General features: G+C 41.4%; 1 protein-coding gene across 3 annotated transcripts in view; it reads left to right on the top strand.

Annotated features, from left to right (window-relative positions):
• Positions 1-25,284, top strand: part of LOC142587263 (N(G),N(G)-dimethylarginine dimethylaminohydrolase 1) — a 95,338-nt gene that overhangs the window by 59,906 nt on the left and 10,148 nt on the right. Inside the window, exons 4-5 of one of the 3 annotated variants that reach the window (XR_012829426.1) lie at positions 10,387-10,509; positions 12,371-12,555. Coding sequence is in view for 2 of the 3 variants with exons in the window: in XM_075698140.1 (XP_075554255.1) it covers positions 10,387-10,509; positions 12,371-12,487 (240 nt within the window). In the remaining variant the exon portion in view is untranslated. Of the gene's footprint in view, positions 1-10,386; positions 10,510-12,370; positions 16,490-25,284 lie in introns of those variants that run through there. The other 2 variants (XM_075698140.1, XM_075698144.1) reach the window with 2 other exon arrangements.

Below are 25,284 nucleotides of genomic sequence, written 5' to 3'. Positions count from 1 at the left end.
GCCTACTTTACCCATCTCAGGCACTAAAAGACTTGATCGCTGCGATAGAAGATGCCTTCACACATTGTTTCAGCTTTAACAAGTCGAAGGCTGACAGCATCATGGATCTTATTTCCTGCCTGTCAATAAATAAGCTGGATATGGTTGGCTGTGCGCAGCATAGCGTAGAAATCGCCAACCAAGTGATACGGTTTTTTGTCATCATGAGGTTCCACGTCCTTGTCGCAGGAGAGAACGCATCGAAGCAAGGGAAGCGAGAAAAAATGAAGTACCTCAAGTTGAGGCGCACAACATAACTGCAACACTGCAACGTTTATATCAGCAAGACCAACATAAAGCGTTTGTATATGTAAAACAGCAATTGTTCACATCACATTCTATGCCCAGAAATATCTGGATATCTGAACAAAATTTCCCACCCGACAAATTATTGTTTCGACTGCACCTTTTCACCGTCATGGGTATGTACCTCCATTATATATTGGATTTACGCTCCGTTTTGTGTCATATTGTTTGTTTGAGGGCTAACAACCATGTATATAGAGTCATGTGTATTATTTTATTAACAATAAATATTCTTCTTTTTTGTAAGGCATTTTTGGCATTATCTGAGCGGTACTAAATACACGAACTTAGTTCTTTGCAGGTTTCTAATATTGGAAACCAAATTTCCCTTAGCGCTCTCATTATGCTAAGTTTTGACCATTGGTGCCTACAGTTCTACCTTTCATTGCAAAATTAAATAAACTTGAAATAATCATGCTTCACTCGAGCGGCCCGTTTAAACTGATGAGGCGCGCACGAACCAGTAGACGATTAGGACAAGCGCCTGTAGCTAAAGACATTAATAAAGTCATGCCAAACAGAACTTCATACGGCACCCCATAATAGTCCCTTAAAATGTAAAAGCGGCACTGGCAAACTGCAAACAACCGCCTACTGTGGCAGCTTTCTGTTTGGTGCAATTATGAGTTTCACAAGTGTTGCACTGACCGCGAAGCTAAAGCGCGGCGATAAAATGACCAAAATTTAGTACACAGTACGTTAGGCCAGCTGCAGTGATAAAGTCGCCTAGCCTTTAAAATGATTTTCCGATGCGCGTATTGCGCCCCAAGAAGCCGCGGAGCGAGAAAGCACTTCACAGCGGAACCAAATAACCGCAGCGGACCTTAGCCAGCGTACGAGAGGCATCTCGGAGCCGACAGCAGCGCCGCCACATCGTCCTGAAATAATGCTGCCTCTCCGGCGCTCCGATGCCGACACCTCCCCCTCTAGCCACCATAGTTTGGAGTGATCATACGACTTCGCATGGCGCGTCTGGTGGATTGGATTGGATCCAACCGGCGGCTGCGGCATGGCACGTTTGGATCCAATCCATAGTTTAATTCGAGACAATGGCGCTTCCGTTGGGAACTTAGGTTGTTGTGCTGGCGTTTCTAGAGGAAGGAGGAAAGCGGGTGACGGTGCGAAACGCGTTTGAAGAAATGGCAGAAAGTGAATTCCGGTGTCGTTTTTGTTTCTCGAAACAATTCATTGGTTGTACAGAGAAATCGACCCCATCATCGGTGCCAGCGAGCCACTGGAATGTTGTCGCTGCCTCTTGAAAAGTGCGCCACTCTTCCCGTCTTTTTTTTTTTTTCTTTTTTCTTCTCGCTGTGCGTGACACCACCTAGGGACGACACAAAGAAACTAATAGTTATAAATTGCAGTAGTCACACGTACAACTATTTGAAAACGTGTTTGGGCTTGAGAAGAAAAAATACATTTTTTTAGATAAAGATTTCATTAATCTGGAAGACGAGAAACATTTCGTTTTGTAGTATACTGTCTGCAAGCAGACGTCAAACGACAGAAGTAAACTTCCGGGGAGGTCACCGCTTCCTGATTGGCTGCTCTCTCCGCCCCGTTGTCACAAATTTTGCATACTGCCACTTTGTGACGTTGCAGCAACCGAACAGAATGCGTATAGAACAAAATATCTCCGATCGCGCCCCAGAAGTAGACAAGTAACATTTTCTTCTGTCTTATAACCTAATGAAATGTTCTTTTTAATACGAGTAGTTGAGTACTAGTGACAAATTATGATGAGGAGTGCCTTCGTCATCGGGCTAGTACCGGAATGTCGCTGGGGGGTCTCAGATCGTGTCATGCATTTACCTCACGGAGATTTACCTCAATTTCTCGGTTACTAAAGCTCCGTTCGCGATTATATTGACGCCTTAGACATTCTAGAGCATTGCTTTATCCTTTAACTTAACTTCATAGTAAACTTTCGTGTCCCTTTAAGCCTGCGTTCGGTGAGCAAGGTCGGCTGAATCGTGACTGGCGACGGGAAAGTGGCAGGGCATTCCAGGGGCGTAGCCAGAGGGGGGGCTTATGGGGCTTCAGCCCCCCCCCCCCTGAAATTTTTTTGTGATGTCAATGCACCGCCGACCAAAGCAACCCCCGGCGCCAAAAATCATTCTGGATTTTGTCTAGAATGGGGTCTTTTTCATGCTCGAAAAGACATTTCACCGCGAGAATTGTGAACTCGGGCTGGATTTCGTGGCAACGCCCATGCACCGGGAGTCACATAACGCAAGCAGACCCATCCGAGCACAAAGTTTCTATGGCGTTTTGATGACAAACGGGCTCACTGCGGCATCTCGCGGAGGCCGCGGAATCAACGGAGCGCTGGACATCAATTCCGAAACTTTATGGGTATAATTCTCATAAACTTTTGATGTGCAAGGTGTATTGAAATTTCCAAAGTAGTGCTTTAGATCTTCAGCTGCGCAACTTTGTGGGTCTAATGCTGTTTTAAACATTTGACGCCAAAGGTGCATTGACTTTTCTAAAGTCTTATATTGGAACATACAATGGGACAAGCCAAATCAACACACTATTAGACAAGTTGACAAAGCATGCAGTGAGGTCCGATGAGACGAAGTGTTGTGGTGGTTTATTTGTGCCGTCATGTCACACAAAAAAATATCAAATTTTTTTTCACCTACGCCAAAGCATCCATGTTAAGACACTAAAGCCAGCCAAGCTAACTACCTTCTTATTCATTTTTTCTACTTTGACTTTTATTCGCGAGGACACATTGAGCGTCTTCAATTTTTTGGGTCGTGCTACCCTACCCGCGGGCTGCCAGAGCCAGCCAGAGCGCATACGTTTTTCTCGTGTTGCCCCGACCATCGCGCGGCGCACTTCGGTGCGTGTTCAGTTTGCTCTGGCCGAGTGGATTTTCGCCTGGCAGATTTTTAGACACTTTCTGACTAGCAGACGAGAAAAAGAGACAATGGTCGCTTGCTACCACCACTGTGGGGACGCAACGGATTACACCGCGTTCACATGAGTGCAACCTCTCCGGCTCGCCGGTGTAGGATACCGACCAGTATGCCTATGGTTCTCTGTGGACCAAACGTCTCAAATTTTTTTTGATATTCCTTCGGTAGCCACATTAGGTGCGTGAAGTAGGCATTCAATTGTGGCCAACATATCTTCCTTGGCGTTTTTTCATTTCGGTGCCCCCGCAGCAAGAAAGGAAAAAGAAAATACATTTTGCGGCGCAGTGAATTGTTGCATGGTGAAAGTTTGATTTTGTTACTTCTTCCTTTGCGGAAAGTAATGGGCCACGGGACGCTTCAGTTGACGGATACTCTTATTATATTATTGCGATAGCAATTATATGGTCACCCCAAGCGCATTTCTGCCGTCACCGTCGCCCTCATGTTTCGTATAAAGTCCGAGGGCGATAACATCGTTACAGAGCGCCGCATGCTGCATGTGCGAGTGAAAGCGTACGAGAAGGGGGGTTGGGGTGGAATGGGTGAGCCAACGATGGCGGCTCAGTCTTGTGTGCGCAAAGAGAAAAGCGGAGAGCAAGTTAGTCATCTTGCGTCACGCGCGATACATTGGGGGCAGTGGATGGAATGGGGGCGGGCAGTATCTAGGATTCTGTGAACCTGTGATTGTGCAACACGTTTATTTGCCTGGTTTGACGCATTACATACCGTGATTTTTTCTTAGATACATTTCATCATTTATTCATCATTTATTTTTCCTTAAGGACCCCTGTCAGGGTATTACATAAGGGGGGGTTACAGAAGATAAGGATAGAAACAAAGATATGGTTACAATTTCTTACAAGACTCAGCCTGTGGATTCGCATTAAAACAAACAAAGAACAACAACAAAAAAAGCCAAGAGGCACACTGAATAGAATGCAAAAGCAAATCAGCAGAACAGTCACAATGTGAGACGGCAATCGCAAAAGAATGAAGGCACAGTACGGTCATTATAAGGTTAGGGTTTAAAGTGATCAGTAAGCAGCTGCTTGAAGATAATGGGGTTGCGCTCATTGACAACTCTATCTGGTAAATTGTTCCACTCTATAATGGCGCTAGGCAAAAACGATTGATTAAAGGAAAATGTTGAACCATGCAAGCACTGGATGCTGCAAGAGTTAAAAAAGCGACGAGATGTACGGGTTGGTAGGATTAGAAGCCTTCCATGCAGTTCGGGGAAGTTATAATAATGTCACTGGAAAAGGCACAGTTTCGCAATTTTCCGACGCAACACCAATGGTTCGAGTCCTAGAGATGATGAAAAATAAAAATTTAATGACACTGACACTTTCTTCACGGCTGTACCTGGAAGTGATGAATCTAGCGGCACGATTTTGTATTGATTCTAACATATTAATTAAGTAAGCTTGGTGCGGGTTCCAAATAGCTGAGGCGTATTCAAGTTTACTTCGAATAAATGTTTCATAAGCTAGTTTTCTTGTGGATGAGGGGCACAGCGCAAGGGTACGTCTGACGTAACCAAGTGATTTATTAGTGTCGGTAGCCAATTTTGTTATATGGTCAGACCAGGTCAACTTGCTTTAATAGTGATACCAAGATAACGATATGATTCAACGTTGGATAGGGCTGTCGAGCTTAAAAAGTACGGGTGATTCTTGTTAGAGTGTTTACGAGATACCTGCATAACTTTACATTTGGAGATGTTAAGTTTCATTAAAGAGTTGGAACACCAGATTTCTAATGAATGTAAGTCTTTTTGGAGCATTGCATAGTCGGCTGGGTCTGTAATGCGATGGTAGATTACGCAGTCATCTGCAAAAAGTCGGATATTGGATGATATGCTGTTGGGAAGGTCGTTTATGGAGATGAGAAAGAGAAGGGGACCGAGGACGGACCCCTGTGGTACTTCGGAGATGACGCTAGCAGTGGTTGAGCAATGATTTCCGATAGCTGTGTACTGGAATCGATTAGTAAGAAAGCAACGGATCCATGACAGTGCGAGAGGGTTGAGACCGAGGCATGAAAGTTTGGCCAAAAGCCGCTGATGGGGAACACAGTCAAATGCTTTGGCGAAGTCTAGATATATGACGTCAGTTTGAAGTGATGAGTCTAAGTTCAGGTGAAGTTCAGTAATAAATTCAAAAAGCTGTGTATCGCATGGCAAACCAGGCCGGAAACCGTTCTTATTGTGAAAAAATAAGGAATGATCACCGAGATGACATGCTATTTGCAAATATATTATATGTTCTAGGTGTTTACAGGGAATACTCGTTAGGGAAATGGCACGATAGTTGGAAGGATCAGAGTGGCTGCCTGACTTATATACCGGTACCACTTTACTAATCTTCCAGTCATTTGGAAGTGAACTATCAGTAATGGACTGGGTAAAAATTATTTGTAATATTAGACTGGAAATTGCTTTCGTACCTTTTAGCATCTTAGCAGTGATGTTATCTGGCCCGGGGGCACTAGAAATCTTTAGGTTATCAATAAGTTTCATAATGCCTTGAGAATTAATCGTAATGGGAAACATGAGGGGAAAACTGTGGCTGGGCAAATTAAAGTCCTTCATATATTTATTGGAGACTTATACGTATATGGAAGTATCTTGTTGGGAGATTTTGTGTATACGTGCAGTGAACTTTGTTTCCAGTGACACTTTTTTGCCCTTTATCAAGGTCTATCTTCGCATTTGTATATCCCATTGTATCTTCGCATTTCTAATGTACGAGGGCGAGTCAAATGAAAGCGAGCCTACCCACCCCGCGCAATAATGGTTCGGTTCATTATCTGCGAGGCATGTGTGTAGAAGAGAGGGATGTCTCATTTACAAAAGTGACACGCAGGTGTGAGGATAAAGGTTCTGTAATGCTCTCATACATTCGGTTGAACATGGTTGTGTGACATAATGGAAACTCCAAAAGTTGAACAGCGTGGTGCCGTGAAGTTTTTGACTGCTGAAGGTATTTCGTAAAAAGAAATTAGTCGCCGTATGGCTGCCGTGTATGTTGAACATCACATTTCATTAGGCACTGTGAAGCGTTGGAGCAAACGGTTCAAAGAAGGTCGTGAGAGTTGCAAAGACGATCCAAGACGGGACTAAAGCCATCGTGAAACCAGCCTTAACAAAACTGCAAAAGTTGATGAGGTGATGAGACAAGAATGGAGGATAAGCATTGATGAACTGACAGAGCGTCTGAACATCAGTCGCGATTCGGTTCACGCCATAATTCATGAACATCTCTGTCATCAGCTTTTGTGTCCGCAATGGATGCCCAAGATTTTGAACCACTGCCAGAAGATGGAGAAGTTCGGCGCTGCCTTGACTCATCTGATCCGGTATCACAATGAAGGTGATGACTTTTTGTCTGCAATTGTGATCGGGGACGAACCATGGTGCCACTACTACGAGCCTGAAACACGACGGCAAAGCTTACAGTGGAAACATTCGAATTCACCACACCCAAAGAAAGCAAAAGCCGTCATTTCCGCTGAAAACGAGTTGCTGACTCTTTTTTTTTAGATCGTCAGGGACCATTACGGATAAAATTAGCTAAGTCTTGAGAGACTATCAATTGTTTCCGATACTGTGAAACGCCGGAATGGCTGCATGTTGCAATCAAGAACAAAAGACGTGGAAAATTGACAAATGGGGTCACCTTGTTCCACGACAATGCCCGTCCCCACATCGCTGATGTGCTTAATACAAAACTGGCAAAGTTCAAGTGGGAAACGCTGCAACAGCCACGACACAGCCCAGACCTGTCGCCTTGCGACATGCACATTTTGGGGCAACCGAAAAAAAAATACAGCTCAAGAGAACCACATTCATGTTGGACGACGACGGGAAAGAGTCAGTGGCGGACTTTTTGGAGCAGCAACAAGAAATTTTATGAGACCGGAATCACGCGACTCCTTAGTCAATGGGACAAATGTCTATATGTTCATGGAGACTACTTTTAAATAAAGTACCCCGTTTGTCATATATTCGCATTGGCTCACTTTCATTTGACACGCCTTCATATGTATTGCAGAACTCCTGCTTTTTATACGTGCTCTCTGTTGCGACTATAATTTCGGTGCAATTACTCACGATACATGAGTGGTGACAGCTGCTCCTGCGTAATACATTGGACCAAATGCCTGCGTCATTTATATTTTTCACTGGCCGTTGCATACGTACATGAATGTAAACACGGTTCTTGAATGACAAATTTCATTAACATATTTGACCTCAACTTGTTCATTGCATGGCCTTTATATTTTTCATATCAGCGGCATGCACTGCTTTGCTGGTTTCGAACTCGTATAGTTCTAAAGTTTGTGTGATATTTTCTTTACTTGTTAAATAGACAAAAACATGGAAGCATTGATATCAGTTATTTCGGGCACAATTTTTGGCACATACGAGTATATTCTTTTATGAAGAATGACATATTTTACTTTTTACGGTGCGTAGCGTTCAAGAATTCGTTTGCAGCATCTTTGGCAATGGCAATGCAATTATTATTCATGTATTTGATCCCTTGACAAATTGTTTAGGAGGAATCTTTAGCTCGGGCCCAGCTCTGACGCGGCCTGTTCAAATAGGTGTAAAACGCAGAAACGCTTTTCTGAGATGACCTCTGGATCGCTTTTAATGAAATTTGTTGCATTTTGAGAGAGAAAGTTAAATTGTAGTGTCTGTTGGTAGTGGAATATCGATTTAGGGCCTGAATTTTGTTTAAAATATTTCGAAAAATTCGAAAGTTAAAAAAAAATAGGAACACGACGTTTGCAAACTAACAGCTCTGCATCAAGAACAGATATCGCGGTTCTGTCAATGGCATCTATTATAACAGTCAAAGCGTACAAATTTGGTATGTCAATTTGTATCTTATGTGAATTAGTTACGTTGTGTACAAAGGTTCTGCAAAAGCCGTGTTTTCATAATACTAAATTCTTTAGATTCATGTGTAACATATCAATTTTGTTTGCTGTAGATGTGCTATTAGAGGAAATTCACAGAAATGTGATATCACTTTTCATTGTTGAGCTACAAAGTTTTAAACTTGATAGTTTCGCTTTCTGAAAATTTGCGATTTTGGCCAATTTTTAATAAAAAATTGACAACCTAAATGAAAAATTCGAAACCAGCAGTCACTAGAATCCCCCCCCCTCCAAGCTTTTCTTTTAAATACAACAATTTCGTCAAATTTGGTGCAGTGGTTGCTGACAAAAACGAATTCCCCTTCTACATGTATTTAGATAGGAGCAACCGAGCTAAAGCTTCCTCTTAAGGAGGATGCCAAGCTGCAACGTAAGCCCCCCCCCCCCCCACCCGAACGAAATTTCTGGCTACGCCACCGGGGCATTCGTTATCTTCTCGGCAGCTCTCAGCCAGCAGCATGCATTGGCGCCATCATCCGACGAGAGCCTACCTTGTTCATTGAACGCACGCTTAAGAGCAGCATGATACCACTGCGCAACTGCTCTGTCACGTGGCTTTTTTTTTTTTTTTTTTCATTTTTCATTTTCAATCCGAGGTGCCCAGCGGTCAAATCATCATGTAGGGCGTGCAGTACTTTTAGACGCAGTGCTGAGGCAACAACAAGGAGGTAGTTGGCGCAGACTGGTGAGAAGTTCTTTACGAGTAGCTTGTTTTGAAGCGAAAACGAAGATAATCATCGCTTAAATGCCCTAGGAACAACGTCGGTGTTCCCTTCCAAATACTCGACAAGGCCTTTTAGTGCTGGGTCTGCTCATTGCTGTTCAGCGAAATCTTCCACGCTTATTATTCCAAGGAAGGTGTCGTAATCCTCATTCTCTTGAGGCGGCGGGTCAGTGGGGGCGCGTGATAGGCAGTCGGCATTAGAGTGTTTTCGTCCAGGCTTGTAGATTACAGTGATGTCGCATTCTATAATCTAAAGGTGGAGGCTTTAATGTCAGGGACTTGACCAGTAGACATTCTTTAAAAGGTATGCTCAAGAAACTAGACTAGAGCAGGCTTGCTGTGATTAATGTGAGGAAAGAGAACTATTTCAGAAATGTAGTAGTAATAAATCTGCATATATAGAACAAGGGGGGTTCTTTTCTGTACAGTGTGCAGGATTTTAAATGTACTAAAATCTTTTCTGTATTACATACTGTGGATACAAAAATGCCTCCAGGATGTTTTCTACATTACATATTCATTTTAGACATATACATATGCATTACATACATTTTTTACACACATTACACAAGAATGGTCAAACAGAATTGTGTGAAACTTGGCAGAGACAAAGGGGTGTTGCGCAAGCTTAAAGTAATGTATTCATTTCACTGCATTGAGCAGAAGAAAAAGCAGCATGTAAAGATCAGGGCGGGTGGACAAAAAAACAAGGGCAACTCTCTCTGCTAATTAACAGCCTATTTTTCAAGCGCACTCAGCTCTTTTATAGTTCCGTGCAGCTTATATATAGAAATAACCATGCAAGAAGCAATAACCATTGAAGGCCACAACATCATTTGTGCATGTGAGTGTGGGGTGACCGATTGTTCCTTTGTCTTCTTTCTCTTCACTTTCGACTTTATGGGCCATGTTGATATTCGCAACTGGTGACAATCTAAACAAAGTGATGGCAGTCCTATTGCACTGCTTGGCAGGTGCTGCAAAGTGACTGTTTTCAGTGGTGACATGCGGTGGTCAACGTAAGCACCACAGACAGAAGATGACGTGTTGCCGATGTGCCTTAGGAATTTTTGGTTGAAACAACTCGGAAGAAAAGCGTAACAAATTGGAAGCTAATACACATGATCCTATGTGAGCTAAATGGGATGATTTTTCAAAGCATAAGAGCTGGGAAAATGTAACAGGAGCACATCAACAAGGTTTTATGGTGTGGCATTAAAGTAATTACAAGAATATTGTTACAAGATATTTGTACAGTTTTTAATTTTGATGTAGGCTATTCATTATTGCACACAACTGCAGGGGCTGCTAGGTTCTTGCATTGAAATGCCATGCATGTGTAAATAATTTGTTGCACAGAGTTGCCTGTGTGTCTTCTGATGCACTGTTCATTGTTTGCAATTAGCTGACATACTACTGTTTCTCTGGTTATTGCTGCAGCAAGTGGAGAGAGAAGCAACATTCCAGTACCAGACAGTGACTTTGCCTGAAGAGAGGGCAGCAGGCTGTTTATACATTAATGGGCGTTTGCTGCACAGGCACGAGTTCCCAAATGCAAACCAGGTAAGGATGTAGTTGCATGATGTTCAATGCACCTAGCATTTGTTTATAACTCTGATGCTTCATTGTGATTCTTTATTGGATGAATTGTGTATGCTCAAAGGCAGTAGATAGCAGTCAGATGCTTGTGAATGTACTTTGGCAGCTGGTCTGTATGGTATGCAGGACCAGCTGGTAAAAATATAGCATGGTGCATAGTGTAGTGCTAGTGGGAGCTACATGCCTCAAGATTTATTCTAGTGTTAGGACAGCCTTATCCCACACAGTACTTGAACGCATATTGTTGCAAGACAAATTATAATGTACTTGTGAGTGTGCCATCAGTAACAAAGATAACTGTGTAAAATTTTTTTTAAACTGTCAGCTATCAGAAGCCTAATGTTGCTGGGAATAAAACCAAGTGAAAATGACGATCTACAAAATAATTGGTAATTGTGTTGCATACATGGAATAATTTGTGAGGTTTAGGGATATTGCGGTAAAATTTATCACTGACTTTAATGAAGTAAGACCTACTGTTCTGATGTAAAGTGGAACTCCATCACTTTCAGAAGCAAATAAATGCAAAGCATTTTTTATGGCTATTTTTTCTTTAATTGGTGCACCTGGTGGAATTTGATATGTATATTATATCTGTGAGTTCTTGCCTAGTCAGCAAGCTGCCCACACTCCATTAGCCTGTTTATTTTTTTTAACGATTCTCTACAACTCCTTATTTGACATATTGACTAGAACAACAATTAAAATGTTAGGTAATCACTTTTAAATAATAGTATTACTGGTAGTTTCTCAACTGGACTCCAGACAACATCTTCTGCTTGGTCTTATCCCTATTAATTGATCCATCTTTTTTCTTTGAACGCTTCGTCCATGATAGCTGAGACACACTTAGGCACATGTGACTAAGTGCCAACCTCACATGGATTTATGCCAATAAATAAAGCTATACACACAAATGGCATATACCAGACTAATGGATGCACAACTGCCACATTGTTTGTCCTGGTTGTGGCATATTGGGCCAGCAGCTGCAACTAGCAGCAGTAAACTAGCCTGCACGGTAACTAGATGCCATCTACTTGATCCACAAGTGATGCTACACTCCTACCTTGAATAGAGTCTTCCACCAAAATAATGAGGGAATAAACACCTTCTTGGAACAACATTCTAGTGTTCTCTCAGCTTTTGGTAAATTTTGTTGCAGTATCCCTTTCAGATGAATGTGTGTGATATCTGTGAATTAAATTACAACTATTGATTATCTTATATGCCTTTACTGTTTTTAAAAGATTGCTACTGATCTTTATGCAAGTGAAAAGATGGCAAAATGCTAAATTTAAGATTCTTTTCCTTGATATCTTATGCATATATTTCACATCATTATTTCCAGTTACTTGTATGGTGTCTCAAGCATAAATATGTAATCCTCAATAAATGAATGAAATGCAGTGTTGTTTAAGCACGTGACCTTTGCTGTGTTCTGCCTTGAAGCATAGACACATGGTGGAACATATTTAATTCTCCGAGCATACAAGCACAGGGCACCCAATGTGTGGGAGGTTAAGTGGAAAAGGCAAAGCTGGCATCCCCCTGAAACTAGCTCAAAGCTAGTAAGACAATGTGCTTGCAGCATGGAGTTTAGTCTTGATTGTGCTTTGTGTGTGTGTGTGTGTGTGTGTGTGTGTGTGTGTGTGTGTGTGTGTGTGTGTGTGTGTGTGTGTGTGTGTGTGTGTGTGTGTGTGTGTGTGTGTGTGTGTGTGTGTGTGTGTGTGTGTGTGTGTGTGTGTGTGTGTATGTGTGTGTGTGTTTGTAAAAGCTGTTATGACCTTTTGTCAAAACCAACTTATGGATTTCTTTTGGCCAGGAGTTTGCCCAAAAGATTGACTATGGCCGTGTCACACTTGCGGTAACGGAGCTGAGCAAAGGCAGCACGGGTCTTCCCAGCCTGGCCCTTTTGGTGCGAAAGAGCAGGCACCATTGAAGCCAGGAACACATCCAGCTTTTACGCATTCGCACGCCCCACCGTTCCACTTTGCCGACTCTGGTTAGGTACTGTTCAAACAAGTATTATGTGCAGGTCATGTGTTGCCAATGCACAAGATAAATGACAGCTTGCTGTAGTGTTAGAAAGAAAGAATATTTGTTTGTCCCCAAGCATTTTGTCGAGCTTTGTGTCAAAGTATCTGTTGCCTAACAACTGTTTGGTGCATAGAGGTCTCATGCAGCCCAACTTTTTTACCTACATAAGTGCACACATGCTTGTTGCTTATTGAGCAGAGCCATAAATGAGCACGACAATGCCAGTCTTTGAGTCCCATCCAGCCTTAATTTTAGGTTGAAACTCTGGCTTTTGCCTTCGACAACTCTTCTTAAAGCATCAATACATTGCAGTTACGTTGTGGGCAGCAAAGTACACAGAAGTATGATTTCTGCTTATGTGTTCATGATGTTTCACACGATGTTTCATTTTGGCTCATGGACTTGCCCACGCAGACATCACATTGGTTGCTGCATTGTTGATCTCTTATAACCAACTCATTGGTGGGTTGCAGATGTTTTAGCTCTTATTGATGGTCACATATGGCATTTTCTTCCCTTCAGTGAGCGTTATTTTTATACTGCTTCATGCTCAACTATGTGCACATTGAAAATTGTGTTAAACTAAAACAAAAGATTGCTTATTATGCCTTGAGGCAAACTTCTTGATTTGTGATAATGTGCCATGGCTTTCATTATTGTTTTCAAAAAATGTGTAACTGTTTTCTGCGACCAGTAAGAGTAACAAAATTTACAATGTTTTTATCAGTCCAAATGTGTGGGTACTAGCACCAGATGAAAAATGATATCAGTCATACATTCTCATTGGCTTCTATAGCTGTTTTCATTAATTGGTGTTTACATTTTCTTCTTTCCAATCAATCTTAATTCCATCAGCTTACAAGAACAAATAACATTGCGCTTACTGAATGTCAGAGTGGATTTCCTGTGCCTTTCTTAAGTTTTTTTCACTCATTGTCCATTAATATCAGGTGACAACAGATAGTGTTAGGCTGATTTAATGCTGATGTAGATTTCCCTTGCCTTGCATAATGCAAGGAAGTTCTGCACTGAGAAGCATTCCCTTACGAAATGTGTGCCTTGGAAGCTATACGTGTGCTCATGTGTCATTATAATTCATTGTCGTAGCACTATGCTTTCAGCAGCTTGTTTATACTAAGCACAAGGAAGTACCATCATTATGCATTGTGAAAGTTTTATTGTACATCAAGCATTGTGTTCTATTGTTAAAAGCATTGCAGCTACGCACAAACAAAGATGTGTGAAAAAAGAAAGCTTTTATTATTGCATTCAACAGTTTGAGGTGCAGAAGAGCTTGTAAAATTGTGATGATAATTTGTGCACGCTGGTTAAGAAGTTTACTCCTGCTTATTCATTTTGACAAGAATAGTTATGAGGTGTGTCATGTGTTATGTGCATGAAAGAGACGAAAAACTTTGCACATAACAAATTGTTGGAAATTACATTACTTGCATAGCTGCACTGACTGTGTGTAGTAGTACTGAGCAATTTATAGTTTTAAATAACCTTGAGTACATCGTGAGCGCTCATAAGGGCTAGAAATGCTTAATGTTTCAAAAGTTTGCAAATAAATTTTTCAACCAGCTAGGGAGCATTCTTTAGTGCAGCGAACATAGACAAGTACGTCAATTTCACCTTAAATTGGTTGTCATGGGCTGCTTTTTTCTTCTCCAGCATGCTTGCCTTATTTCTGTAATCACAGTTTTAGGTTTCAAATGAAAGTTGATACTATTTTGGATGGCTGCTATTCCTTGTGTTGACAGTGCACTGTCTGAAATGTGTAGTTAAGCAGGCCTCTAAAAAATTGTTCTAGTAGTAAATAACTGGAAGTAGCTTCTTTTTCTATGATCTTGCAGCCAATCTCCTCACTGCGCCAAAAATATGCTGATTTTATGTGCTTGCATTCTGTTCTGCCTAGTGCCTTGTAGAGCACCACGACGAAGTAAAAGCTAAACTGTGTTTTGGGCTGCTGTGCTGTGTGTGGGTTCACAGCCTTGTGGATGCCCAGTCACTGCAAATTAAGTGCCAAGAAAGCAGCAAAAGGTCTGTAGGATTGTGTGCATTGCACTATGTTGCAGTCTGCTGAATGCAGTCATATCTGTATGTAGCATACACAGCTATCTTCATTAGAGCCATCCCAGACAGGTCCATTTTGAAACAGTGACTGTTTTTAAGCTTAGTTTGTATAAATTTCTTTTTGCTTAGCTAACTTGCTTTGCAAACATTAGGTTTGCCCTATGTATGATGTACAGATAAGTATGTCTTGAGATGCTGTGGAAATGTGTGTCCTTCAGAGTGCAGCAGCTAGCAAGTGATTTAAGCACTTGTCAGGGTTCATGGTAGACATTATTTATCAGGTAATGTTAACTGACCTGAATTTTTTTTATGCGCTTAACAGTTGCTATGGTTTATTAGAGTGGTTATAGTCTAACCCAAATGTAACAAGCAGTACTTCCAGTCAAAGGCCTTGTTAAGTAAAAAAAAATCGTTAAAGCAAGTTTTTATGTTCTTGTAGTCCAAAATCCTACACAGATAGGATCCTAGAACATATAAGCCGGCTAGAACGGTGTCAGTAGACATGCCTGAATAAAATAGCGCAAGAAACCTGGGCAAACATTTTGTAATACACACTCTGGTCATCATTTTGTATGTTCAGAATATTTACTGCTGCGTGCAGTGAAAAAAAGAAGGAAGAAAAAAAAGCTTTTTTTTTTCTGTGTGCCGTACAGCAGGAATTTTAGTGCATTGGCTCCTTTAAATCTTTATGACTATGCCTCAGGATTGTGAAGTGAAGCTCTCTGCTAGCTTTTCCATCCTCCGTGATTTCCCTGCAACATAGAGGGCAGAAGAGCTTGGAGCAAGTGCTGCAGTGCCTTGGAATGGAATGCAGGGTGTGGGCATTGTATTGGGATGGCAGATGGCACAGTGATGCATTTTGCTTGATAGCTGCTTGCCTATACTTGCTGGCAGCACCTGTAGATGTAAAGATGCCAGCAAACAGTAGTTCATCTGAGCTTTCTTTTGTTTTTTGTTACATGAAGGCCCCTAGTGCATGCAATGCAATGCGTGATGTCTTTGTTATGTTGAAACTGTGATGCAAAATTAGTTCATAAAGTCATGATAAATGATGTATGGCCTTTGATGGAGCTAAGATTGGAAAAGCAAAAAAAAATGTTGTTGAATTGGGGTTCATTATACCAAGGTTCAACTGTAGTTGTATAGGAACTGCAGTAGATGACAAAGGAGAATTAAATCTGTTGCTAGACAAATGGTAGTTCTTATTGAATAATTTTCAGTTTTTCTGCCACAGTTAATTATTTTGTCATGTGTGTCACGATTTGTCACTTGCTGTTGTGTGAAGATGTTGCATTGCATATTGGTTAGCAGCAGTAGAGCTGTTATAGGTGTATGCCTGGTTGGGACTGTAGTGTTTCCAATGGTCGTTATCGCAGGTTTATGCATTGGTGTTTCAAGAAAAAAAAAGAGCAAACTTGCATACAGTGCTTTCACATATGTATTAAGAAAGCATACCTATTATATACATCAGTGAACCGTGCATCTGTGCAGTCACCACATGTAAGAATTTGTGCTGCAGAGCCTAGATATTAATCGGAAATGATTATTGCATATGAAACAATGTACACATTCAAGAGCAAGTGACTCGCAAGGAGACGTTCATTTGCCATTAGTGCGACGAGTCCAGTGCTGTAGCTAGCACAGAAGTGTACAGTATTAGAGCAAATTGGATACCCATTCACCAAAATTCTATAAAAGAAAAATATATCAAAGGAGAGAGCAAAGCTTGGTACAGGGCTGTCAAACAATGCCATGGTGTTCAAATAGTTTTAAAGATGATCTGCTTTGATTCTTGTAAGTTGATTTTGTTGAATTTAATAGTTGATGTTTGCTGATGTTTGCTGTGTAGTAATGTAGTTGCTGTACTGCTTGGTTCATTTTGGCTGTAGTTGCCACACGTACATTCCACTCATTCTGCTTTGTAAATCCCTCTACTAGTTTGTTTTTGTTTCTCTATTCAAGGAAAGGTTGTGGATAGTAATGTTCCTTGCTTTATTGTGATTATAAACCTGAGGCCTATGATCTTTATGGTTCTGTGGTCCAGCTAGTCAGACGTCTTGCTGACATTGAAATGCTAGCATTGTCAAGCAGTGCTTTCTTGCAGCTGTTTTTCATGTTACCTCTAGTGTGTCACTACAATATTTGTTGTGTTCGTGTTACTATGTTATGCAATTCCACTGCTCCAAATGCACATTCTTTCCTTTTATTTTTTCATTACTTGACAGAATGTCATGCATGTGTTCATAGGATTTACAACTGTGGCTCCTTATTGTAACGCAGCTTTTTCTGCACAAGGCCTTGTAGCAACTCAAGTGTTTACTGTCTACAATACCACAGAACTTTTTCCACCAGCGTGAGAAGCAGAAAAGCTGAAAGCATTCACTTAAATGTGACTATAGGCATAAACATTGTATGACATTGAAGCACTACATAAGAGTTTGTGTCATTATAAATTCAAGAACAGTACAATGTATAAATGGTATAATCATTACTGTTGTGCAAGTTGTAGCACAGTGTTCTGCAAACAATATTTGTCGCCTGTTAACGTACTGAGAACTTCTTGCACGGCTAGTTGGTGCACAATTGTTAAAAAGAATACTGGTGCAAAAAAAAAAAAACAGACAGAGGAACAAGAGGGACAAAAGAAAAAAACAGGAGCACCTATTAGCATACTACTCCTATTCCTGATTTTCTAAGCAGCTTATGAACGAAGTGCAACATGTGGCCACCTAAGTATGAAAAAGAGAGAGTGCTAACACACTCTGTGCAGCCCCCCTACACAGTTTACACTACTCCAAAAGTAATCTTAAAATGTAATTCTCTCCAAATCAGTCTGACCAAGTTGGGTCACACTAACATGACTTTGAAACAGGGTCCACTTTACTAAGTCTTAGTGTCCTCATTACCTGTTTTTACATTTGAGGCTTATTCATTTTGTGTATTCACTATCTGCCCATGCATATATGTATGCAGCTTGTTTGTTATGTAGATTATATTATTGTGATGCCTGGCAACAGTCAAAATTAAATGGATGCACTGCTTGCCATGGATGCTCTAAATGTGCCTATAATACAGCTTTTGTTTCCTGGGCGTAGGTTTTGTAAAAAAAATGTGCACTTGTTTTCATCATATCGTTCTGATGTAAGCAGTGGTAGCAGCTTCCAAAATAAATGATGTTATTTTCAGTACAGATGGATGAGCATAAATCATCTTGGAGGCTGACATGTTGCCTGTGTCACGACCAAATAGAAAGCACAATAAAAATCATTAGAGAATGATGTCCCTGCAAAGTGTACTCTAGATTACACTTGGGATGACTGGTCAGATTTGGCTTATTGATCTGTTCACAGGCAAAAGTGCCTGAAAGTTCTGCATAGCTTTATAAGCAGTTGCATAACTATAACTCTGTATTGTGAGAGGTGGAGCAAGCTTGGTGAGCCACATGTCTGGTAATTTGTTACTGCTAATCTGAAATGCACATAAACATGCATATACTACTCTCAGGTCAATGATTTAAGCATATGTACTTTTCTCTGTGATGTTCAGTTCTGTATATAGTATGTGGATACATGCTGATCCAGGAAAAGAAAAAATCAAGAGGCCTCACACTGCCTGACTGTTTTTGGAATTTTTGTCAACACTGGTGTTCTATATCCACAACTTTCACAGCCTGTGGGCAGCATGACAGCAGTACAACATGGCAGATGTTGATATGATTGCAACAGGTAACTGAAATGCTACCAGAACAAATATGTTTGGCAGAGATGCAGTCCTTTGCATTGGAGTTTTTTCAGATTGATTTTCTTGGCTGTATGAAATTACAATAAGATATTGTCATAGCTGAGAAATATCTTGAGCATCCACACTCATGTAATAAAGACTAAAATGCATCAAATTTTATATGCAGCAAGCCCCACCTTTTGGTTTGATAGCACGAAAATGCTGTTGGCAATTTGTCACGAACAGTGTTAAATAATGTGTGTGACTCATTAAAGTGCAAAATAAGCCTGGAGGTGTACTCAGTTGTGTATTCGCTTGCACTATAGTATATGCAACACAGCACTGGCATTTGCTCAGAGTATTAATCGAGGGTTCTCCCATTCGGCCTGATTTGATTAAGTCTATGAAGAGAAGATGCAAATGATAAATTACACTTCACATTCACATTCATTTTGCAGCTCAATAGAAAAAATTACTTTGCAGCCATGTGACTCTTGGCATTGTGCATTCGGTGTGTCCACTTTACCAGACTCTGAGAAGTAACCAAAGCTCAAAGTTCTACACACTTTCTTTCTTTTTTTTTTTTTTTTTGAACATGACATAAACACTGCAACTGCTGCTTTTGCCTTAGAGCACCCCCAAACCACCTCTGATGATTAAAAAAAACAATCAAATGCTCCTCTCTGAGCTTTCCTGATCTCTTCTTCACATGTTGCAATGCCAACAGAGTCACGCACATGGTATCAGGAGCCTTCATATCAACAGGGTATAAGCTGTCAATTGGTCCATATACAAGGGACAGTAGTTCCCATCCTTCTGCCAGCACGCCTTTGACATGCAGTAGAACACCAGCTCTTCCTCATCGTCTCGTTTGTCTGTCATGCACAATCTACTGATAACATCTTGTGTGACGTCTTTTTACTGTGCTCGCAGTAGCAGTTGTGTGTAGCCGAAAAGCACAGAGTCCTTATAAACAGAAGTTTATGGTGTTTTCAAATATGAAAAGAGCGCTAATGTGACATTTGGTACTAACATAGTGTCTATGCATCTTCTAGAGAAGTATGCAGCAAGGAAGAGAGAGTGCCCGTGGGAAGGGTAGCAAAGGCATGAGAGAAACAACTTGCTAGCCTTCAAGCCCAGGGCGGTTTAGAGGCCCTTTAATGTAAAAAAATGCTGCATAGGAACTACAATCGCAAAATTTTCATGAGTGCTAAGATATTTTTGTTTAGCACATCATCCCTTACAAGTATCGTGTGAGCGCATGTCTTAAGGTTGCACAAATTTACATCAAAGCTAAGAATAATGTAGAAAGTATAAGGACTGCCAAACCTCTATAGTAGTTTTTCAGAAAACACAGTTACTGCATTTCTTTCCATGCCTATGCTGCTCTGAATTCTCTGCAGCCCTGAAGGTATAACCCAATAGCTATGAAAATTTAAAGCAAGCCCCTAGCTAGTTGCACTTGGGTGTTGCACGGAAGTCCCCTTCCACGGTGCCTACCAAGTTTACTTTTCCAAATTCCCCGAGTTTTTCAGGTTTTCTCGAGGTGCCCTTGCAAAATTCTCTGAGTGACACAGAACTTTGCTTTATGTAAAGACGGGCTGACACCACGTCGCCTGATGCTGTCACACTCTAGTGAGCATGTTAAAAAATAAAATGACTTAATCCAGTTTGAATAGTAAAGAGTAGTGTTTATTTTATTCAAAAAGAAAGTAGAAGGGAGGAGTTAGTAAAATGCACCACGAATAAAATATCTTTAAAAAGATGGTAAAGCCCATTGCACACTGACTCTAACATTTTCAAATACGAATAAAAAAAGATGCATACAGAAGCAAATATTTTCGAGTATGAGCTATTTCTATCAACTGATAGCAAGCTTATTTGTGTGAGGCCCTAACTTTGTCACAAGTGAGATTCTCTCTCAGCAGCTGGAAACTCAACTTCAACTGTCCTGACATACTTTCAGCCCGCGCACAGCGCCTCAGTGTTGCGTTTCACTACTTTACAGAGTTCATTTTGGTTTGGATGGGGGCCACCTGCATCTTGGCGTAAGCCAACACTTTTTTTTTTTTAGTTCAAGCTCCTTCAAAGAAGCGGCGACACATTTTCTTCCCCGTTCATTCCTCAATGCGTCGGTCCTTTCTGTTCTCGTCCTCCTTCCGCCGCGTGCGATACCCACGGACCACTTGATGCATCCTCTTGGTGAGTTGTGCAGTCAATGTCCGATTTTTCGGACTTCCTAGGGGCCGCGAAAACGTCCGAAAAATCCCGCAGTCCGAAAAAATGAATGCATGTATTTTACTGCCCTAAGGGCTCAATTCGCCACAGGCACGTTCGAAAAAGCTCTGAAGGCCTGCCAGTACACTTATAAGGCGTATCAGTGCTCGTACGGTGACAAGAGATGGCGGAAGCACGCGTGTATAATTAAGCAATACATGCTGTGTCCCGTGACAATTCACCCTTCCCACACTTGGCATGTTTCACCGCAATACTTCCGCGTATGCGTTACAGACTAACATTACTGTATTGAGGCGAGGCTGACTTTCGGGAGACATTATGGAACGCGCCGTGCTTTCCGAGCTTCGAAGTCAATCGTGAAGATTATAAAAGCGGTGTCGGTGCCATTGCTGACAGCGGCGAATTTTTTCAATGCAAAAACTAGGCATCAAATGGCAAGAAGCTCAATAGCGAACGTCGAAGCAGCTAGGCCTAGCGTTGCCGCGGTGGTGGCCAACGCTTTTGGATTCCTTTCATCATCAAAGAATCTAAAAACGTTGGGGGCAAACAGCGTAACGAGCTTCACCGCGCGACAGGAACCAGAAGAGCGACACTCCGCGTGCCACAGCTTTTATACTGAAAGTAATCTAAGAACGTTGGTGGTGGATACGGTTGCTAGCGGATCTGCATGCGAGAGCGCCGGTTCCAGGCGCGAGATAATCAAAATGGCGGTGGTGGTGGCTTTGATTATGTCGTTTCGGACCAGCGGTCACGGGAAAAAGTCCGGAAAATGGACGGCGAAGGGTTGACTCTATGGGGTACGCGGTAGTGCCACGAAGCCGTTCGAATTATCAGGCATGTCCCAAAAATCGGGCGTCCGGAAAATCGGTCGTTGACTGTACAATGGCAACGTCTCCAACCGACGACACGGCGTAAAAGACGATTCGTTATGATTCCTCTATGTTACTCGAGCCAGCATTAGTGCGACTTTCGTTCTATTTCAATAAAATTAGAGCTAATTTTCCCTGATTGAAGCACAAATTTCCTGAGTTTTTCCTGAGTATTTCCAGATTACTCAAAATCCCCGCGAATTCCCGGTTGGTAGACACCATGCGTCTACTTTATGCGCGCACTACATGCAGGGATGCCGAGGAGGCTTTCTACATAATGCCACATACAGTGAAAGTGCCTGAGGAGCCATGCGGCAGTGTAGCAGTGTTTGGGCACCTAAGCCACCCACAGACGTGTGACATCGGCTAGTGGGCCTTCCCCTGGCAACATCAATGGTCAAGCTAGTCATTAATTTTGACCTTGCCATGGAAACTTAAAAGCCAGTGTTGTGACCCTAGACTGGGCACTTTAATTCTTCTTCATTGTAACATTTTGCAATTGATATTTTTCAATAATTAACCCTTACACTGCCAATCCTAACTCAGCTGCCCAACCTCGCAAAACCCCTGCCATTCTCAAGTATACTCGTTTTGTTTTCACTGCACTCCCTGGCTTTCCAGAAGCAACTCAAGCAAAAAAGAACATTGCATACCTGTTGTGGCATCAATAAAAAGTGATATAAACCAGAAAACTTGTAAGTTAAATTTCTGACAGCAGATATAGCAAATGCCTCATTGCTCTGACTCGGCAGAGCAGCCATGGCAAACTAGTATGGCAGGTCTGTCCATACTTTGACAGATGAAGGGATTTATGAACTGCTGATCAATTCTGAACTAGAAGAAAGTGACAATGAAGAACCAGCTTCTATGTAGCATGACATTTCTGTTGAGCCAACATGTGAACAAAAAAAAAGAAAGGCAGGGGCTGAAGATAGAAGGTTTCGTTGCAGGGGGGAACTGCACCTCCCCCCCCCCCCGCAGACCTAAGGGCTGACGTGCTTCTAATTAAGCCTTGGTTTCACAATAACAAAAAAAGTTTGTGTTGGTGAAATGAGCCCTCACTCCTCCCACACTTAAAGTACACTTCTATAGCCCCTGTCCTCAAGCTTAACACAACATATACTGTGTTAAGATTTTTTGCTCCATCGCTCTTTGCATCGTCCTTGCTCCCTAGCTTCTTTGTTAACCTCTAAGTTTCTGCCCTGTATGTTATCAGTGGCAGAATGCAATGATTGTACACTTTTTTTTTTCAATGAGAGTGGCAAGTCCAAATAGGCAGTCCTAATTCAGAGCTAGTGGGGACACAGTTATGTACGTGTCATTAATATTTTGCATCCACCTTTCTGTCATTTTGTCCGAATTCATGCCTCGCAAGACCAGTTCACTTCAAGAATCTTAGAGGTTTATTGTGACTCCTTCTACACAAGAATTTTCACAGCACTGAAAGGTAGAGTACAAGGAATTACCAAATGACAATATTTCAGCTACCTTATTCTTGTGTTCATGCAACCTCCAATTGATGTGCTTCCCCATCTGCAGTATATAAACTCTCATGAATGTCAGAATAATTATGTATACCACTTGAAATGTGCATTTTGCCTATTTCTTGTGGTTTGCAGTACAGAAGTACATATTTTTGCAGGTTCTTTCTTTTACATATACCATAAACAGGTTACTGAAAAGGGAATGGAAAACACCCTGCACATTATAGTACCTCATTTAAACTTGTATTAAATACCTTAACCCTCATATATATTTGGTCCCATGTGCTTGAAAATTTTTCTTTGCAGAATGAGAGGAATCCTTATTAAAAGTGACACTGACATCCATTTGGAATTGGGCACCATCATTCAGACAAAATGTCAGTGGTTGTAAATGAACTCAAAGCTGTGTTTAGAGCTAAGAGCAGCTTCAAGTAACTACTGCAATGTTTAACTTGAGTTCCAGGTAAAGGTGATTCCTTCACCCAGCTATAATACATAGACAAAAGAAAAACTACAAATGAAATGCAATTGTTTTCTCAAATTATAACTGGAGGGAAATAACATCGGAATATGTTATTTCCGGCCTTTAACATCAATTTTGTTGGCACATTTGCATTAATACCGTGAGAACATGATCTGTTACTGCCTGCCGATGCTAACTTTACAAGGTAATAGGGGAAATCCAAGAATTGCGACCAAAGTTCTCCACAGATACCATAGACTAAATAAAATCTTTACTCAGAAAGGTGTTGTTGAGATGCCCTGTGCTTTATGCCACATGAAGCTTTTATGCGGTATATTCCCATTGAATTTTGATAATTTAAATGGGTCCCACACTTTTTCACAAAGTTCCAGATTCTTTGCACAGAAAATGGCTTTGCTTTGGGAAATTTATTTTTCATTAGTGTTTTATGTTAAAAAGAGAAGGAGTAAGCTTTCGTTCTGTTGCATTTTTTTTTTCTTAGCTATTGTGGATAGTGCAATATTTTCCAGCAAGGGCCGTGCTCTACCCAGTTGCATGTCACCATACTGTACTCCCTTGATATTTACTGATAAGCTAATTTATGTGCCTGCCGAGATAATTTTTTCATTGCTCTTTGCTTCTGCTGGCAGTCTAATCAAAACTACACATATTATGGAACCTACAGCTTGCTGTAGTGTAACCGAACAGGTAGCATGTACGACAGAACTGCAGCATACGTTAACATCCTTGACCAAACCTTCTTTATATCAGTAGAATAAACCAACATCACTTTTAAAAATGGAAGGTGATTAAAAAGGTCTGAAGAGTGCTTCTAACATTTTCAATTAAGTAATTAAAGGGGTACAGAAATGAATTTAAATTTTGGGTGAACATTGTAAGCCATATTGCATAGGTACTGTACCACTGTGCCATGTTCCAGGGTTCCAATTTATCTTGACTGAAATTCAGAGGGATGAATTTTCTGGTGATTAGGAATGATTTGATTTGACTTACAAGATTCGACATCCTAAAGCGACACGGGCTAGGAGAGCCTTCCAACATGTCTGTATTGGAAGGCTGTGGATTAAATTTTACCACTTAGGGTTCTTTAACATGCACTCAAAGCATGGTACACAACATTCTGCCTTCATCAGAATGCAGTCATGGCAGCCGGGAATCAAACTCGCAGCCTCATGCAGCAGCAGAATACCCCCACTGAGCGACCACAGCAGGTCTAGTGATTAGAGAAGAGGGCATCTTGTTGAATAATCATGACAGAAATGAGAGAGAGAGAGAAAGGCGTTTATTGAGCAAAATAATGCAAATGAATTGTGGGGTGGCTTCCTAGTCCGGCAGTCGATTGGTGGATCTGGCACAGGCTGCCGGTCAACGAGGCGTGCACTGGACAACACACTATCCCACTGCTCGCAGTGGAGATGGGGGATAGGTCGGGGTTCCGATTACATCAGATGGTAGGATAGGATGTGGTAGAGTGTGCCTGATTTACCACAGAACCTACACTCAGGGTAGTATTGTGTAGGCAAGAGTAGATTTAATCGTAGGGGGTGAGTAAACATGTCAGTTTGACACTTTCCTAATGTGTTTTCCTGTCGTATGGACAAATCGGGTTGGGTAAGGGGGAAGTACTCCTACCTAGTCTATAATATTGTGCAATTTCCTGGTAGGTTACAATCAAGAGGGATAGTGCTCCTCCTCATAGCCCGGTTGGAAAGAGATGGTGAAACAGTGGTTGCTTTAAGAGAAGAGGGCTCCGTGTTAAGAAAAACATGAGTATTGGAAAGTAAAAAGAAAGAGAAAAGGGAGAGTTCATTTTCCCCCTACTATGGCT

The sequence above is a fragment of the Dermacentor variabilis genome, chromosome 1 (genome assembly GCF_050947875.1).
Source record: "Dermacentor variabilis isolate Ectoservices chromosome 1, ASM5094787v1, whole genome shotgun sequence".
NCBI lineage: Eukaryota > Metazoa > Arthropoda > Arachnida > Ixodida > Ixodidae > Dermacentor > Dermacentor variabilis.
The sequence above is the reverse complement of the archived record's forward strand: the minus strand, read 5'-3'. Positions and strand labels throughout refer to the sequence as shown.